The sequence below is a fragment of the Meles meles genome, chromosome 1 (assembly GCF_922984935.1).
Source record: "Meles meles chromosome 1, mMelMel3.1 paternal haplotype, whole genome shotgun sequence".
Lineage (NCBI taxonomy): Eukaryota > Metazoa > Chordata > Mammalia > Carnivora > Mustelidae > Meles > Meles meles.
The window spans coordinates 27244000-27263806 of NC_060066.1; the positions used below are offsets into that span (position 1 = coordinate 27244000).

The 19807-nt window shown below is 38.0% G+C and overlaps 1 protein-coding gene across 1 annotated transcript in view; it reads left to right on the forward strand.

The window, feature by feature from the left end:
* The window catches only part of LOC123941848 (inhibitor of growth protein 1-like), a 49560-nt gene extending 45353 nt beyond the window's left edge, over positions 1–4207 (forward strand). Inside the window, 1 exon segment of the mRNA XM_046005664.1 lies at positions 3421–4207. Within this exon segment, the coding sequence (XP_045861620.1) occupies positions 3421–4204 (784 nt within the window). The 3' untranslated portion in view covers positions 4205–4207.
* The last annotated feature ends 15600 nt before the right edge of the window (positions 4208–19807 follow it).

A 19807-nucleotide genomic window follows, 5' to 3' on the forward strand; every position in this document is an offset into this window, starting at 1 on the left:
TTCTTTAACACTGTATTCTAGTATCCTGACAACCTAAACAGTTTATGTTACCAATCTCACTTCCTTCCCTTTTATTGTCTCAATTTTCCCGTTACGCTCAAACTCTCTGTTTCATTTACCACCACAGATAATATTCTCTCCTTCAGGACACCTGAACTGAACGTCTTCACTCACCCTTTCCATCCTGAGGAAACTCTTCATTTTTTTTTTTTTAAGATATATTTATTTGAGGAGAGAGAGAAAAAGAGCAGAGGCATGGCTGGGGCAGGGGAGAGGGAAAGAATCTCAAGAAGATTCACTGCTGAGCTTGGAGCCCATGCAGTCCTGGCTCCATCTCAGGACCCTAAGATTATGACCTGAGCCAAAATCAAGAGTCCAGTACTTAATGGACTGAGCAACCCAGGTTCCCCGAAAATCCTTTATTTTTAATGGTACAGCTCAACAGCCATTTCTTTAAATACTTTATTTTTTAGATTTATTTTTGAACACCTTATTTGCTACTACCATCACTGTTTAGCTAAAGACCTGGAAGAAAGCAGAAGAAAAAAAGAGAGAGAGAGAGAAAGAGAGAGAACCAATCACAAAATAGTCTAATGACAATGTAGAGGAATGGTCTGCATTTTCATGTAATTACATCCTTGTAGTTGGATATTTGGTATCTACTACTCCCTTTTCTAACTGGTCTTCAGTTATTCATCTAACAGGTTCTTGGCATTGTGCTACAGTAAAAATTATAGCATTCTCCCTGTCAGGCCCTATAGTTTTATTAGGAAAACTATATAATTACACATTATCAACAGAATGTGGTAATTGCTATAATAGAATAACCTATGGAGGGTTCTGGAAATAGGAAGGAAGATTTAGTTTCCAATAAGAAATACTATTTTAGCTTTTTTTAAAATTTTCCTCTCAGTTTCACAGATAATTCATGTTCTCTGTTTTAAAAAAAATCAGAAATAAATCAGAGTATCTTATAATTTATAATGTAATTTCTCATGCATGTTTTTAACTGAAATCACCACAGTTCCTTGAACATACTGAAGTATTAAAGTATTTTATAATATTTTATATAGTGTCCCTTTACATGGTCACTTACAAATGGACTAAGCAAAATCACAAATCAACCAAACCAATTGTATGCCCAAATGGACACATATCCTATAAGCCCTTCACCCTCATCTTCTGCTACATGCAAATAGTTCCTCAGTTACTTATGCAGTGAAGCTCATATATATAGTCTATCAATGTCAGGGCTGTATTTTAATTAACATAAATATTTTACTATTAATCATTTTCCCGTGATCTGTTTTTTCATTAAAATAGTCATGCTCATTAATCTTAACGATAATCTATAGTTTCCTTAAAATATTTATCTACCTTCTATAAAATCTACCTTTCTTATCTTATAACTCACAATTATACAAAGGAAAACCTATGAGACAAACTTGAAACATCTAGTTCCTTTAAATTTTGTCTCAGTATTAACAATGTCCTTGGGTCTATCCATCATTATAATGGATTTTGTCATAACATGATTAAGTGAAGACGTAATTTGCCCTGTTGTGAAAATGGCTTTGGTTATGAAGGTATCATGCTTCCATGCAGTTCCTTTAGCCAGGGTTTTGCTATTATAGAGCATACTAATACACAACACTAAAAGGTATGGAGGGCCAGGTTGTCACAAAGCACCACGAAAAAATTAAATGCTTACTCTCCAGTTTCTATTGGTTATTTTAGGCACCCTTTATGTTTTGGAAAATATTTCTATAGATTGCTCCTTGAGGAGACAAATTTGTTTTGGTTGTTTTTCTTCTTGTAGAGGAAACATAAACTGATATAGGTAGGTATATTCCAATTATGTTTCTTCAGTTTGGATTTATGCATATGTGTGCGCACAGAGACTTGGGTAATATCAACCCTTTCGTTCATATATTGAGTATCCACTAAATGTTAGGAACTGTGGTAGTGCTAAACAAAGCACATGGATAGAGCTTAGAACATAATGGGGACACTGTTTTAAAGTACCACAAAAAAATTTTAACAAATGATTACAAATGCAATAACATCCTCTCAAAGAAAAAACTGCATGAACAAAGAGGAGAGAACTACTTTAGATGACCTCTTCAGCTAGGACTTCTGTAAGAAGTCCTCTTCTCTACTGAGGCTTGGAGAGCCACAAAAAATGAGGCAATAAAACTAGAGGAAAGAGATTCTTGTTAGAGTGAAGAAATAACACTTGGAAAGGCCTTGGTTTGGGGAAATAAATGATGTGTTCAAAAATCTGAACAAGGAAAAGTATTAGATTATTTATTCTAAAAAGAGTAAAGCTTAATACTTCAGCAGTATTATGTACATCATGTGGAAAGTATTCTGTGAAATAGATATTGACTCATCTAACTGTTTTGTGCAATTGATTTAAGACCAGTATGAGGCAATGATCCACTGCAACCCAGATTAGGGGAAATGTCATGGATCCAAAGATTATATTTTCAAGTTATGGACAATAAAACCCCTCTTCCAATGAATGTCATTTAATCACTTATCATTGCATTGATAGAGTATTGTTTGAAATGTAGAAATGCTTTATGCAAGCATTGTGTGCCTCATGGAAGAGTTTGCTTTCTTTTCACATCCCAAAAATGAAGTCAGACTTTAATAATGACTTCAAACACAAGGACATTCAGGTGGAGAGGGAAACAACACTTAGAAATGCTAAAAGTTTACTCAATAGCGTATGTCATTCTTATGCTGTCTGCATATGTTATCCTGCCTGCAATATTGTTTATTAAGTCATTAAAATATTTTTAATAGTGATGTTGTTGGGAAATAATCCCTGCCTCTTTTCTCAGTAGAATGTAGATGTTTTTCACTTCAGGGGTCACCATAATAATTGAAAGTTTTTCAGGTAAAATACAAAGAGGTAAAATATATAAAAAATCTGTGAGCAAATTAATGTTGCAAATTTGTAATAATAACAATTATTTTGCTTCCAGCAGCCAGACTGGCCCTCTGGCTGTCACGTCTTCACTCATTAGGAAGGTTCCTCAAAGTCCTTGCAAGAAGTGCAGTGCTCCTCAGGATCTGTCACTACCCCATGCCTTTTACATCTTTTTTGCCAATTCCTGCTCACTGTGCTCTGGGTAGGCTGGTCTCCTGGTTGTATTTGGACTCTAGCTGTGCTCCCACCTCAAGTCCTTCACCCTGTGACTTCGGTGTACTCAGTTTATGAATTTGACATCTGCTCACGGAATCCCTCCTTGAGTTGTCTCAAGTTGTACCCCGCGACCCCCTCCCCAGCCAAAGTGACAGGCAACTCAAGGAGGGATTCCGTGAGCAGATGTCATTCAAGAGTAAACATGGAGGCTGAGAGAATGAGCCATATGGAAATGTGCGAAATGCTTCCAAGTGCGAAACTCTTAGTAAAGTTCACACTTCGCCCACCGCCCCTGTCCCCGCGACCCCCTCCCCAGCCAAAGTGACAGACAAAGCCACACTCCCGTGCTGCCGGACCAAAATCCTGAAGGAACTGGATGAGTATTATGAGAAATTCAAACGCGAGATGGACGGCGTCCAGAAAAGGAGAGTGTTGCCTTGCATTCAGAGAGCCCTGATTCAGAGCCAGGAGCTGGGCGACGAGAAGATCCAGATCATGAGTCAGATGGTGGAGCTGGTGGAGAACCGGACCAGGCAGGTGGACAGTGACGTGGAGCTCTTTGAGGCCCATCAGGAGGCCAATGACACCACTGGCCACAGCGGCAAAACCGGCCAGGATAAGTCCAAGAGCGAGACAATCACGCAGGCGGAGAAGACCAATAATAAGCAGTCTCGGTGACAGCGCAACAACGAGAACCGAGAGAATGCGGCCAATAGTCACGACCACGATGACATCACCTCCAGAATGCCTAAGGAGAAGAAAGCAAAAGCCTCCAAGAAGAGGAAACGCTCCAAGGCCAAAGCGTCCCCTGCAGACCTTCCCATTGACCCAAAGGAGCCGACGTACTGTCTGTGCAATCAGGTCTCCTATGGAGAGATGATCGGCTGTGACAATGACAAGTGCCCCATCGAATGGTTCCATTTCTCCTGCGTGGGGCTGAATCACAAACCCAAGGGCAAATGGTACTGTCTCAAGTGTCGAGGGGAGAACAAGAAGACCAGGGACAAGGCCCTGGAGAAATCCAAAAAGGAGCGGACGTACAACAGGTAGTAGAGCCCGCACAATGGTGAGGACAGCGGGCCGGCCAGTGTGTTTATTACGTCGTGACCTGTGCTGAGGCACAAGGACCGTACATTGTATATTTTTCAAGAATGTTAGAAAAGGAGCCATTCCTTTTGCAGGGATGGTGGTGAGTCTCTGCCTTTTGTTTTCATTGGTGCACGCGTGTAACAAGAAAGTGGTCTGTGGATCAACATTTTAGAAACTACAAATATGGGTTTTAATTAAACACTCAAAAAAAAAAAATTCTCGTGATTATTGGCCGCATTCTCTCGGTTCTCATTGTTGCGCTTCACCGAGACTGCTTATTATTGGTCTTCTCCGCCTGCGTGATTGTCTCGCTCTTGGACTTATCCTGGCCGGTTTTGCCGCTGTGGCCAGTGGTGTCATTGGCCTCCTGATGGGCCTCAAAGAGCTCCACGTCACTGTCCACCTGCCTGGTCCGGTTCTCCACCAGCTCCACCATCTGACTCATGATCTGGATCTTCTCGTCGCCCAGCTCCTGGCTCTGAATCAGGGCTCTCTGAATGCAAGGCAACACTCTCCTTTTCTGGACGCCGTCCATCTCGCGTTTGAATTTCTCATAATACTCATCCAGTTCCTTCAGGATTTTGGTCCGGCAGCACGGGAGTGTGGCTTTGTCTGTCACTTTGGCTGGGGAGGGGGTCGCGGGGACAGGGGCGGTGGGTGAAGCGTGAACTTTACTAAGAGTTTCGCACTTGGAAGCATTTCGCACATTTCCATATGGCTCATTCTCTCAGCCTCCATGTTTACTCTTGAATGACATCTGCTCACGGAATCCTTCCTTGAGTTGTCTGGATAAATGAGCAGCCTCCACTCCCGTACTACTGCACCCTTCCCACATACTATTTTTTTTTATCCTGCCTTATTTTTCCCCATAATGCTTTTCACCTGACACGTATGTCTCTACTGTGCTCCATGAGAACAGGAATTGGGTGTGATTCCCTGCTTTATCCCAATGTCAAGAAAAATTTTATGAAGCTAAAAGAGAATGACATGTGTGTTTAATCAATTAATTTGGGACCTTATTTGAGGTTTCTTTGGTCCATTTTAAGTAATATACAATTAATTTCTGGGAACTTTTGAGTTTACAATATTCACAAAAAAGATCACAGATTAAAGGAAATTCTCCAGTTTTTAGTTGAGTCATATTATTATTAGAGATTTCTTTTGAAATAAGGATACAAATATATTATTAGGTTTAATTCATATGATTTTTATTACCCTTTTAATTTACTTCATAAAATTTTAAAAAATCAGAGGACTGAATTTGTCATTGAAAAAGAATTAGAGTAGAATTATTGATTTAATAGCCTAGTATTTGAGCACCGTAATGAGAGAAGGGCCACCACTCTTTCCCTGTTTTTTCCAGGCTTATTGGCTGGACTCTGGCCTACCACTTTGCTCCCTCAGTAAAAGAAGAAATAGAGGGTATCTTATAACTAGGGCCAGGAGTAAAAATCCCTTCCCACCAACACTGGAGTCCTACATGAAACTGCAGCCAAACACCGCCTTTTTTTCTTCTTTCATGTTTCATGTTTCTTGCTTCTACTAATATAATTCAGGCACTGTATCTCCTAAACCCATGTTTATCCTATATATTAATATCATAGTTCTAAAGAGCAAAGCATAAAATTCAAGTTGTTTAATAACATTCATTTGCCATATGAGCCAATAATTGGATGAGCAGTCCACAACCAGATAACACTGAGAAGCAGCACTGGACAGGAAGCTCCAGGGCTGTAATTAAGGAGGACATCCTCCCACAAGGGTGTGACGGACAATGATTCTAGACCATTTCCTACAGAAAAAGATTCAGAAGGAGTAAATAAGAAGGTAAGCTGTTAAAACCACTGAACAACCAACACAATAAAATTGTAGAACAGTAATTATGGCCTTAGAACAAGGCAGAGGCTGAATTATTGGAACCATGTTTTCTGTCTCAAGTATATGCCAGATATCAGGTAGGTCATCATGAATTTGACAGTAAAATGGAAAAAAATGTAAGGATCTAGAGGGTGGTAGTGAAGATGGACTAGGATTAAATAATATTAAATGCCATGTAATCCATGGATACTGCCTGTTAGGGTCCATGATCAAAGGAACGAGACCGACACAAAGCCTAAGTCAAGCAAAGCTTTATTTCATGCCATGCATTGAAAATCAAACCAACCAGTTGGAGCCGTCTCTTACAAAGAGACAACGATGACCAGGACACCGACCCGGACAACTTCCCTTACCCAACAATGGCCGCTACCCCATGGCTCCCCTACCTGACAATTTTCCCACAAGTCCCCCTACCGGACTATTCCCCCATGACTCCCCCTACCTGACGACTCCCGCTACTCGATGACTCCCGCTACCCCATGGCTCCCCTACCCGACCACAACACTCCTGGCGGCACTGCTCCCCGACTGAGGCCACTTCCTGATGATGACTCTCCGGCAGCACCGCTCCTGATGATGCTGCTCCCCATGACTATGCTTCCCCTATGACGCTGCTCCCGAGGATCCTGAGGATCCTGACGCTGCTACTCCTGACGCTGCTGCTCCAGAGGCTGCTGCTCCCGATGCTTGTGACACCCTGAGGCTATCACCCCTACACTACTACACAGACTAACCTTTATAGAGGTGGTTGAGCCTGGCCCACACACAGGTGGCCAATGAGACTGCAACACACAGGGAAAGCTGCATAGTCATGCTGGGTCAGCAATATGGGTGGCCAATTGAATTTCAGTCCACCATAGCAAATATGTGTGCACCCCACTGATTGGACGTCTCCATCCAGCTGGCACGCTCCTACATCCAGGGCCTGCAAGCAAGTTCCTCCGGGAGGGGCAGGGTCAATCCAAACCCGCAAGAGGGCTCCCTCTGGCCAACCAGGCCCCTACACTGCCTGTTTCTTATCTTTATTTTGTATCTAAACACATAGTAGGATCTTAGTTAATATTTGGGAAAGAAGTGCCATCATTTCAGATATAGTCACTGTACCTCACTGTGACATTTTTTTTTCTTTTTATAGTCTACACACAATCCAGGAACATACACAGCATGTATCATGCAATTAGTTATATTTTCTGGCTTGATACATTTTATAAATGTGATTGTCAACACTCTACCCACCACTACCACCACTGGATTCCTTTTTGTTATTCTTATCATCTTCTTAATAAGAGAATACAGTGAACGAGCAAAAGGGAGTTTAAAACTGGCATTTTTTTTTTTTCCAAAGGAGGGGAGGCTGGAGGAGGAGGATTTAAATATAATTGAGTCATATGCATGCCCTTGCTTTTTGTTTAATAATCCTCTGACATATGACTTAGATGAAACAAAATTACTCATGCTGTACTAAAATGCGTTTATAGCTATGAAGAGAGTAAATGTGTCTGTAGATACTGTAATTTTAGAAGTGAAAGGAGTTAATGACTAAAGAAGATATTTGGTTTTCATTTGTATCATAAGAAAATTTCAGGGCCCTTAAAAAATTGTGACTGATCATTTGGGCCATTTAAAACTACATGGACTTTTAGATTAAAAAAAATAAAAGGAATAAGATATTGGGACAATTTTTAATGGGTTGCTTGCTATTTTAATAATACGTTAAACATAATTTAGAATTAACTGTTTTCACTGTGTGACCAGAGTTCTCTCCCTTCAGTGTAGATGCAGGCAATGACAGGGTAGTTACCTTTAGTAAAACTAGTCCCTGATGAACATTTCACATATACACAATAATATTGAAAAACTACTGAATAACATTTGATGTAAAGTAACTCTAGTTTTCCGGGTGTGAAATAAAAGAGAAAAATAAATGTTGATACCAGGGAAAACTATATCATGATGCTTATGTAAAAACAGTAACTTTTCTAACACACACATCTAAAAGTATATGCCATATAACATGTTGAAAGCCAGTGATGCTGGCCTGCATTAGATTAATGTCCCTTCCACCCCATACATAAAAAGAAAAATGCATAATTTTATTTTTTTTTAATTTATAGTTCTACCATTAAGGAAATCTAGTAGGATATTTTAATCCTCAGTTATATGAAATTAGTAGTTTTAATTTTTGAATATTTATTTGAACAAACATATATAATGGATTTCAGAAAACTACATCCAGATTTTATAGAATGAGATTTCCTGTTTTTTTTTTTTTTTCCGAGATTTCCTGGTTTTACTAGTTTTTGTGATGTGAGAGCCCATGGACACCTGATGTGACACACTCTGCTGCTCCAGGGCTCTAATTTCATTCCCTCCCTGGGAGCTAGGGGTGAGAGAATCTCATAAGATAATTCTAAGCTTTAATTTAAATTTCCTTTCTATTTTATTTGTCTCACTCTAATTTATAAAAGCAAGAATGGATAAAGAAGTGGTATACATACACACACACACTGGAATATTACCCATAAAAGAATGAAATCTTACTATTTGCAATGACTTGGATGGAGCTAGAGGATATTATGCTAACTGAAATAAGTCCATTAGAGAAAGACAAATGCCTTATGAGTTCACTTATATATGGAATTTAAGAAACAAAACAGATGGATATGGGGGGTGGGGAAGAGAGGTAAGCCATAAAATTGACTCCTGACTATAGAGAACAAACAGGGTTGCTGGAGGGGAGGTGGGCGGAGGATGGATTAAATGGGTGATGGGAATTAAGGAGGGCACTTGTGATGAGCACTGGTTGTTATATGTAAGCGATGATTCACTAAATTCTACTCCCAATACTAATATTACACTGTATGTTAACTGGAATTTAAATACAAACTTGAAGTGAAAAATAAATAAAATGAAATGCTGCTTTACACACACACACACACACACACACACACACACGAAGCAAGTCAATAATTATCCAAGTACTTAAAAAACAAAACAGCAGGTATTAATGTCTGAAGAAACTAACTTGAATTACTGTCTGCATATAATTGACAAATAGGATTTTACAAACTTTTAGGATTGTTTTATGTAGTTGACAGATTTTAACCTATTGAACAATGGTTAAAATGACTGAATTATCATATTTCACATATATGCACACATACATGTAAAATTTAAGAGTTATTCTTTCCAAACCTCCTTTATGTAAATGGTAAGCTTACTTCCATAAATGGTATCTCTATCCAATTTGTATCTCTATCCCATTTCTTGAAGACACTAATATACATAAGAAAGCATACATCTTAAATCCTCAAATTCTCTCTTCTTCCACAGTTGATCCCATTAGTTTGCCCTATGATATCTACCCACAAAGTTCCAAATCCTTTTACTTTTCTCTAGTTCAACTGTAAATCTACTGTCCAAGCTGGCTCTACTGCTTCTCTGCTCTAAATATGTAATATCATCCATACTAGACTTCCTACTTACACATTTTCTCTACACAGAATATAACATGGGGCACCTGGGTTGCTCAGTCAGTTAAGCATCTACCTTCTATGCTCAGGTTATGATCCTGGGGTCCTGGGATCAAGTCCCACATCAGGCTCCCTCTTGATGAGTAGTCTGCTTCTCTTTCTGTCCCTTACCCTTGCTCAAGTTCTCTCTCTCAAATAAATCAATAAAATATTTAAAAAAAATAACAGATTCCTGATCTGTACAGGAATAAAGAGTTCATTTGGGGCCCTAGACACTATTCTAGACACTGTAATGTTTTAATAAGGAAGTGAATGTAACAAGCTATCAAAAAAACAGTTATGGCAACATGGAGAAATGGAAAATAGTTTGCATTCTTGAGATTATTGTTAAGTCTTAGAATAAAGCAACTCTAGAATTACTATATTGTTTCCACTTCTATAGGAGGCGTCCATTTTTTTTTTTTTTCCGTTTAAAGCATGTACTGGCAACAACATTCTTGCTCCTCTAAGCTCTTCTAAGCATTACAGAAAACAATTCTATAAGATCCTTAAAAGAATAGATCTTATAGATTGAAATCACTTAATAATTATTTATTGAGCTCCTACTAGGGGTCAAGAAATTTTAATTGCTGGGGATGCAGTGGAGAACAAAACAAAACAGAGAATCTTGTTCTCCTGGAGTTTATTTTCTAATGGGATGTATATGCACACATAATAAATAATTAAAATATATTGCATAGGGACCAGTAACAAAGAAGAAAAAACTTCTTTTTGTGTGTGAGGAAAGGCTTAGGAAATGCTGAATGTCCGTTGGAGTTTTGGATAGAGTAGCAGGAAAAAAAACACACTAAGGAGTTATTTTTTTTTTAATAAACACTTAAAGGAAATGAAAGAGTTAGTGGATGTAGATTAAAAGCAAGAGAACTGTGACTCTGAACATTTAAATCAGGAGCATGACCGATGGAGTTCCACGTACCACAAGGGGGCCATTAATGTTGGAGCTGAGAAGAAAAAGAGTAAAGCCATAAGGTAAAGAGGAGACAGATTCATATATAGCTCTATAAACCTTTCTGAGGACTTCGGCCTTTACTTTTGAGTGTCCTGGGAAACCAGTGAACGTTGTTCATTAGAATGGTGATATGATCTCACTTTATTTTAACAGGAACCCTGGATGCACTTTTATGAATGGCTAGGGGTAAATGATCTGGGGACAGTGAGAAAGAAATGGGCTAGTTAAGAGCTACCATAATAATCCAAAAGACACACACACATCTTGGTGAGGACGTTTCAATAAGGCTGGCAAGAAGGGATCAAATTCTGAATAAAATTTTAAAGTGTAGCCAACAAGTATTGGCATTCTATTCAAGTTTATACATAGTTTTTAGATAATATACTTCCTAGGAAGAGACACTAATTATGAATACACCCATTTTTTTGTTATCTCTTTCCTCTTGATTATATCGCTCTAAACTACAGACCTATAATGAGGCTTTCATGAGAGGTATGATCCTATCCCACAACCCCCTTTATCCCTACTTATTAAGAATGGATGCTGTATTTTGTCAAATGCTTTTTCTGCATCTATGGAGAGGATCATATGGTTTTTATCCCTTTTTATTAAGAAGATGTGAGACATAGGTAGGTAGGTAGGTAGGTAGGTAGGCAAATAGATAGATAGGTATATAATAGAATATTACCCAGCCATCAAAAAGAATGAAAAATTGCCTTTTACAGTGACAGGGATGGAGTTAGAGTGTATTACGTTAAGTAAAACAGTCAGAGAAAGAAAAATACCATATGATTAATCTTATGTGGAGTTTAAGAAGCAGAAGAACGTAGGGGAAGGGGGTAAAAAAGGAGAAGGAGCAAACCATAAGAGACTTTTAACTTAGAATAAACTGAGGGTAGCTGGAGGGAGGTGAGCTAGGGACGAGCTAAATGAGTGATGGGTATATTAAGGGTATTCATGGGTATATTCATGAGTATATTCATGGGTATATTATTGCGATGAGCTCTGGGCATTATATGTAGTGATGAATCACTAAATTCTACTGCTGAAACCAATTCTAGTTATGTTAACTAGTTATGTTAACTAGTTATGTTAACTAGTTATGTTAACTAGTTATGTTAACTAGAATTTAAGTTAAAAACTTGAAACAAAAAAGTAATAATGGGCGCCTGGGTGGCTCAGTGTGTTAAAGCCTCTGCCTTCAGTTCAGGTCATGATCCCAGGGTCCTGGGATGGAATCCTGCATCAGACACTCTGCTCAGCAGGGAGCCTGTTTCCCTGCTTTCTTTTTTTTTTTTTTTTAAGATTTTATTTATTTATTTGACAGAGAGAGAGATCACAAGTAGGCAGAGAGGCAGGCAGAGAGACAGGAGGAAGTAGGCTCCCTGCTGAGCAGAGAGCCCCATGCAGGGGCTCGATCCCAGGACCCTGAGATCATGACCCGAGCTAAAGGCAGAGGCTTAACCCGCTGAGCCACCCAGGCGCCCCTTCCCTGCTTTCTTTGCCTGCCTCTCTGCCTACTTGTGATCTCTGCCAAACAAATAAATAAAATCTTTAATGATAATAATAATAATATAAATAAATAAATAGTAAAGAACTTGAATAGAGGTTTCTCCAAAGAAGGTATAAAAATGTATAATAACCACATGTAAAGATATCCAACACCCTTCATCTTTGGGGAAACGCAAATCAAAACCACAATGAGATACCATCTCACACCCATAAGGATGACCACTCTCAAAAACACAGAAAATAAATTGATGAGGATGCAGGAAATCAAAAACTGCATGCCCTCTAGGTGGGAATGTAAAGAGGTGTATCCAGTATGGGCAATAGTATGAAGAATCCTCAGAAAATTAAAAATGATTTGCTGTACGATCCAGGAATCTCCTTTCTGGGTATATATCTCAAAGTACTCAAAGCAGAATCTTGAAAAGATATTTGCATACTTAATGTTTATCACATCATTTTCCCAATATCCGAGTGACAGAAGCAGCCCAAATATCCATCAGCAAATTAATGACAAAGAATATGTGGTATATGTACATAAGAGAAAATTATATAGCCTTTTAAAAGGAGGAAATTCTATCACAGGTTACAACATGGATGACAGGAGGACATTATCCTAAGTGAAATATACCAGTCACAAAAGGACAAATACTCTTTGATTCCACTTATATTCTAAAACTTTTAGTATCAATTTTAGAAGATCTGCCTATTTTTAGTTTCTGCTTCATCTAGTAATTTTAGCCTCCTGAGACCCAAATCAAAACTTGCTATTTTAGATATTCTGGAAGTACAGTCCAAAAAATACATTTTGTATAGGCATCACTGTTGATTGCATATACATATGGTAAAACTTGTTTTCCTTTGGGAAGAAAGAATATATTCATTTTATTTAAAATTACTACTTAAAGACACCTTTGTGTTTCATACGTTTACTTTAAAGTTAAACTTTATATGCCTACACTAAATTTTGCCTTCTATTAAGATGCAGTGTTGAATGGCAGACCAGGATAGCACTATATTTCACAGAGCTCATTAACTTTCTAAACTCAATATAAAATATTGAGTGAATGTAAGTGTTCCCTTTGGGAGGAGATATGTAACCTTCATGAGATTCTCAACCAGACTGGTGATGAAGGGAAAAACATTTTCACCATCACTAATTTATGAGGTGCTTTTCCCCCCCCCAAAACCAATAATTTCCCTTTATCTAAACCATCCAACTGATAGACAATCAATTGTAATCAGGTTTGGAAGTTTACAGTACTATAAATAATACAAGCTGATACTTCTGGTTGATACTATGTATTTTTTTAAGTCAAATGTATGTGTCCTTCACATTGTTCAAATTAATCAAAATATGATTACTGTGACATTCAGTCTCTTTATTTCAATTTTAATACTTTGCCTTTTTCAAAATGCAGTATTTGCAGCTGCAAATATTTACAATTCTATGTAAAAACATGTACATTAACATAGAACATAGGAGGGAATTAAGGAAGGTCGCAAAGACTATTCTAGGATTGATAAAGATTATTAAAAGTTCATTTAAAGAGGAAAAAGAAGGGTTGAAGAATGAAAAATAGTCTCTATGTTCTCAGAGAAGAGGAGATGGTACAAATCTGGGTCTTTCTCTGTGCTGTTGACTCTTGCTTTTATACCTCCTACTGTCATTTGCAGAGTATCTGCCCCTGAAATTGGAAATCCATGATGGATGATGTTGATAGCACTGAACACACAAGTGGATTTTTAACCTACAGTGAGTATTCAAATAAAAAACAGATGGCAACTTCTAAGAAACTAAGTACATTCCTCTGGAGGTAAAGTGGAAGTTAAAGCATTTTAACATCGCACTGGAGCAGATAATTAGGGTAATTATGACTCTTCAAAGATACAAGGAATGAGGTCTAAGCCAACTTCCTTCTTCACTACAAATTGTAAAGATGATAAAATTCTAAGGGGAACTTGGGCAAAGTAATCATTTTATAAAATGCAGTAATATTTATAATGGTGACATGTGAGAATGAATAGTTTGTCTACTTCAATATTATGCTCAAATATGAATTATATAATTAAGAAAGCAAAATCAGGTCACCTCTACTTTACATCAAAACTGATTAAGTTGCAAAAACATATGAAAAGTTGTCAAGCTAGTTTAGAGACACAAAGGAACAAGTGTGCATACATCCACTCCATACACACACACCACATACACACATATATACCAAATAAGCAGAACTAAGTGATTTGATTTGATTTTAGAATATTTTCAGCTATACCAGTGTGTCATAGCTGCATGAATAATCTCAGCAATATTCTGAGTGATTTTTATTTTTACCTATTTTAATGATGTCTCCAAATAAGCAATTTGTTTTTTAAAGTACCATATTGTAAAACAATAATAATGCCTTAATGAAAGCAATATACATAACTTGTATAAAACACTTTTGAAACAAAATAGATACTAATGTGCAAAAACAGATACATCCCTCATCCTATTCTTTCTAACTTCTACATATTGTTCAACCCTTCTCATCCCTTTATTACACATTACACTCTTAGTTTGGGCCCTGCCAGTTCCCTTGGACCCTTTCAAAAGTATCAATATTGGTTCTGTGTATCTATTCTCTATCTTTTCAGAGCTACTTTTATTGTATGTACCTAGGGTCTTTAATAGCCTTTGGAAACTAAGCACCATACTGTGCTGCTCTACCTAGTGTAAAAGAAAAGAAAGAAAAATCAAAGTTGAGGACACTGCCAAGTTATAATTTACTTACTAAGTCACTGCATTTTACATCAATACCTAAGCAGTCATTGATGTTTGAAGATAACAGAGTTCACTAAAAGGCACAGGAGGTATTTATGGCAAAATAACCAGTGTACTTGACTCAATTTGATTTGAAAATGTATTATGTATTCTTAACAGTCATATTGCTTGTTGAATCTAGGAGAATTTCCTGAGTATTTCCCTGCTTTACTGTAGATCTTGAGGCTCATTCATTGACTTGTCACAGAAGTCAATTTTCAGAAGATGGTTATTACCAACATAACTGATTTTCACATATGTCCCTGCACTGTATCATAACTAGGTCTTACAGCAATACCTAGATTGTGATAGAATCACTTGCCTTGTGACTAGATACACTGGATTTATCATATTTAGTTGTCTTTTCAGACCCTTGTAACAATGTAGTAAAGAGCAGACTAACCGCCCTTTCATTCTCATCCTCATCAGTCACAAATCAAATCACTTCTTCCTGTTGGTGCAAGCACAAATTATCACATACTTAGTGATGTAACGCATATTTCTTCCCTGATAGTTCTGGATGTCAGAAGTCTAAAATTAGTCTTACAGGGTTAAAATTAAGGTGTTGGAAGGGATGGTTGCTTATGAGGTTCCCAGGAAAGAAGTTTTTCCCTGCTGGCTCCAGACTCAAGATGGGGCAGACCTTCCTTGGCTTTGTGACCACCCTCCTCCAAAACCTTCCATCATCACATTATGTTGTCCTCACTATGACCTTTCTCTTATTAAGGGTCCTTGTGATTACATCAGTTCCACCCAGATAATATAGTATAATTTCCCCAATTCAAAAATAGTTGATATTTCATCTGCTTGAGTCTATTTTGATGTATGGTGTAAGAAAGTGGTCCAGTTTCATTCTTTGGCATGTGGCTGTCTTATTTTCCCAACACCATTTGTTAAAGAGACTGTCTTTTTTTCCACTGGATATTCTTTCCTGCTTTGTGAAAGATTAGTTGACCATACATTTGTGGGTCCACGTCTGGGTTCTCCGTTCTGTTCCATTGATCTATGTGTCTGTGTTTATGCCAGCACCATACTGTCTTGATGATCATAGTTTTGAAATAGAGCTTGACATCCACAGAGAATCGTGATGCCACCAACTCTGGTTTTCTTTTTCATATTCCTTTGGCTATTTGGGGTCTTTTCTGGTTCCCTACAAATTTTAAGATTATTTGTTCCAGCTCTGTGAAAAAACTTGATGGTATTTTGACATGAATTGCATTGAATGTGTAGATTGTTCTAGGTAGCATAGACATTTTAACAATATTTGTTCTTCTAATCCATGAGCATGGAATGTTTTTCCATTTCTTTGGGTATTCCTCAATTTCTTTCATGAGTATTATGTCGTTTTCTAAGTCCAGGAATCCATCAGAATCCTGGAGGAGAACACAGGCAGAAACCTCTATTACCTCGGTTACAACAACTTCTTGCTAGACATGTCTCCAAAGTCAAGGGAAACAAAGGCACATGATGTAATGAGTACTGGGTATTATATAAGACTGATGAATTACTGAACTCTATCTCTGAAACTAGTAATACACTATATCTTAATTAATTGAATTAAAAAAAGAAAAAATAAATAAAACTCCTTTCCTGGAAATGCTGCTGTCGCAGGACAAAAGCTTCAAGAATAGAAGTATTTAATCAGGGACAAAAGAAAATACTCAATCCTACTACAAGGTTCATTTTATCATGTAAGGTAATACATTCACAAATATCAGAAGTTTGGACAGGGACACATTTGGGCATCCATTAATCAGTCTACCATACACGACTTCAAAAACTAGTATTTTTGTTATCTCAATATACATAAACCATGGTGTCTCAATTAGATATGCTACCAGTCACTGAGTCAATTCCATGAAATAGATTAATAACAACTCCAAAGAAAAAAAGACCCTGAGGTATATTATTGAGTTCCTTAACCTGTTTATTCTTATTAAGACAATGTTATTAAATAGTAGGTTATGTATAGCTCTTGAATTTTTGTATACTTCTTTATTTCCAAGTCACTTTTTGCTCACTTGTTAACATTTGAAATTTATTCTTAAATCATTTTGTTACTGAAATAGACCTAAATACTGTGTGTGATCTTGTTAAAATTGAATGATAATTTATGTATAAATAATCAGTGAAGGAACCTTGGACACACCAGAATCCTTTACCTGACAACAGCAAACACAGGTAACTATGTTTCATGTGATTTACAAGATTTTTAATTTTGTTTGCTGTTTAGCTGTTTTGACTTCGTTTGAAGAATATGATTCTCTGGGGATACATGTACAGCTAGACATAGTGAGACATAATAGGCAGAGAGGCTCCCAAAGCCTGCTGATGTAGAAAAAGGGAAAAGAGCTCAGGTAAACTATCTTCTATTCACAAATTCCACATCTGAAATCTACAACTTGTGATGTAGTCTGTTAGTCACCAATTTAGAACATTCTGAGTGATATCTGAATCACTACTTAAGCAAAACAGTCTAACTTTGTCCCTATGTTAAATGTAAAAGAAACAAGGTAGGATTTAGTATTTAACATTATTGAATCCAACATATTATTACATAACAGAAGTGTTTAAGTGACTAGCTTTTCAGGGTAAATTGTCCCCCCTTTCATGTGAATATAACTGGAAAATAAAAATCTTTTATTTAGATCATTAAGAGTTGTTAGTTTGGTTTACTGTCCTTATCTTTCATTTTCCCCAATGTTTAAGTATGTTTTTGTGTGACTGTTGGGTTCATAGATTTTTACCTAAGGATCACAACTATACTTAAGGACAGCTGCTTCAAAGGTCCTTATCAATATATTTTGTCAAAATATATCATAAGTGGAAAAATCCAAACATTCAACTAACTGGAGAGTAATGACAACTCTGTATGGATAGGATTATCGCTCATACGTAGAGGAAAAATCCTAAATTTAAGAAACAATAACTAAAAAATATGAGAAATTTTTATAAACTATAAAATGTTTAAATATATATGTATATATGGAATTTATTTTTGCCTATAATAATTTGGTTGGGAAGACGATGTTTATCCTCATTTACATAATGAATATATTTTGAGAAATTGCTCTGGTCCGTGCACTATGCTAGGTATAGAAAAAGGAAACATCGATGGAGCAAGATGGCGGGGAAGTAGGAGGAGGCACCATTTCAACCTGTACCCTAAAGTGAGCTGATTACCTACCAAAGAACTCCCACCACCCATGAAATCAGCCTGAGATCAGAATTATACACGTCTGGATCTCTACTGGAGCAGAAGACGCCAGTGGCAGGTAAAGCAGACTGGGAGCATCGAACTGATATCGGAAGATAAACAAAAGGGGGAGGGAGCCACCAGAGGTGACCGATTGGAAAGTAACACCACACCCCAACACGAGAGTGCTCTGCGTCTGGGGACCAGCATTAACTTGGAGTCTGGTTGAAAGCACTCAAAAAACAAACAGCAAAGGATCGCCATGGGGGGGGTAATAGTGGGAACCTGGGCGGTTAGGGTCAGGGACCTAAGTCCCCGGACCCAGGACAGCCTCCCCTGGCGCGGAGCCGGAGAGAGTGCGGCGGAGAAATCAGGTCTCCGTCCCTGAGCCGCGAGTGCACCTGAATGCCAGCGCGCCCGAGAACGAGTGGGGTCTGTCTCCCCTGAGGGGCTGGGAGCCTGGCCTGACGGCAATCCTGAAACGCACACGTCCCACACCCTCCCTTGGGAGAGGTGCTCATAGGCGCTAGCCTGGAGCTCTGGCAGCAGGAAAAACCAGACATTCCCAGCCTGGGACAGCGGGAAAATCTCAGTGCGCGATCTCTGCTCGGAACCTCTCTGGCGGTCTGGAGCGGCCTAGACAGCCACCGCTGCCCTGGTTTTGGGCACAACGAGGAGCTCCTGCATCCCCAGGGACAGTGACCCAGAACCAACTCTGCCAGCAGCTTTTGCAAAACAGTCTGAGGCATCTCTTTGAGAGGGAGGTTGGGGTGCTGTTTGCTCTCCTCTAAACCTCCAAAAACCATCAAAAGCTGTCAAGGCGAGAGAAAGCAGATGAAAGAACATAAAAACCCCCAGAGAACAAAAGGCTGAAAAAGAAAAAAAACAGTTTCCTGAAAAAAAAAGAGCTCACCCCCTTGAGGGGAGTGGGAGGACCTAACTCAGGGAACATCATTGTCTGAAAACCCACGTGGCAGGCCCCTCCCCCAGAAAACCAACCAAGAAGGAAGGAAAAAAAAAAAAAAAAGACTACAAGAGAACAACCACCACTACTTCATAAATACAACTTTTATTTTTAACTCTTTACCAATATTCTGGTTCTTTTTTTTTTATACATACAGATAATTTTTTAACCTATTTACCATCACACTGAGATGTCCAGTACATCAAATTCATTAATAACCTTCTAACCTGAAATTTTTGATACATACACCCGTGTTTTTCTTTTGTTTTTCTATTTTTTTAATTCTTTTTTAATTTTAACTTAGTTTAGTCTAGTTTATTCTTTTTTTAATTTTTATTTTCTACTATACATATAGAGTTAAACTTCAAGGTAACCCCCTTTCCCCAATCAATGCTACCCCTATAGGCAAACCATTTTCTAATCCCCCTGTAACTTAGGAAAGTTGAGTCCCTTAACAAAAACATCAAGATACCTTCAGGAAGAATCAAAATAACCTTCCTCACCCACACTGAGAATCTATAACCATTCTCCCAATTTTTCCTTCTGTCAGTGTTTCTGTGAATTTGTGTCTGTCCTGACAATATATAAATCTTATACTTGGGGTTCTTTCTGAGGAGGTTTTTCCCTTTTTTTGCTTATATATACATATTTTTTTCTCTTGTCATATACTTTTATCACTCTTTTTGTCTGTCTGTTTTTGTTTGTATACTCCACAAATCTTACCTTGTGGCCC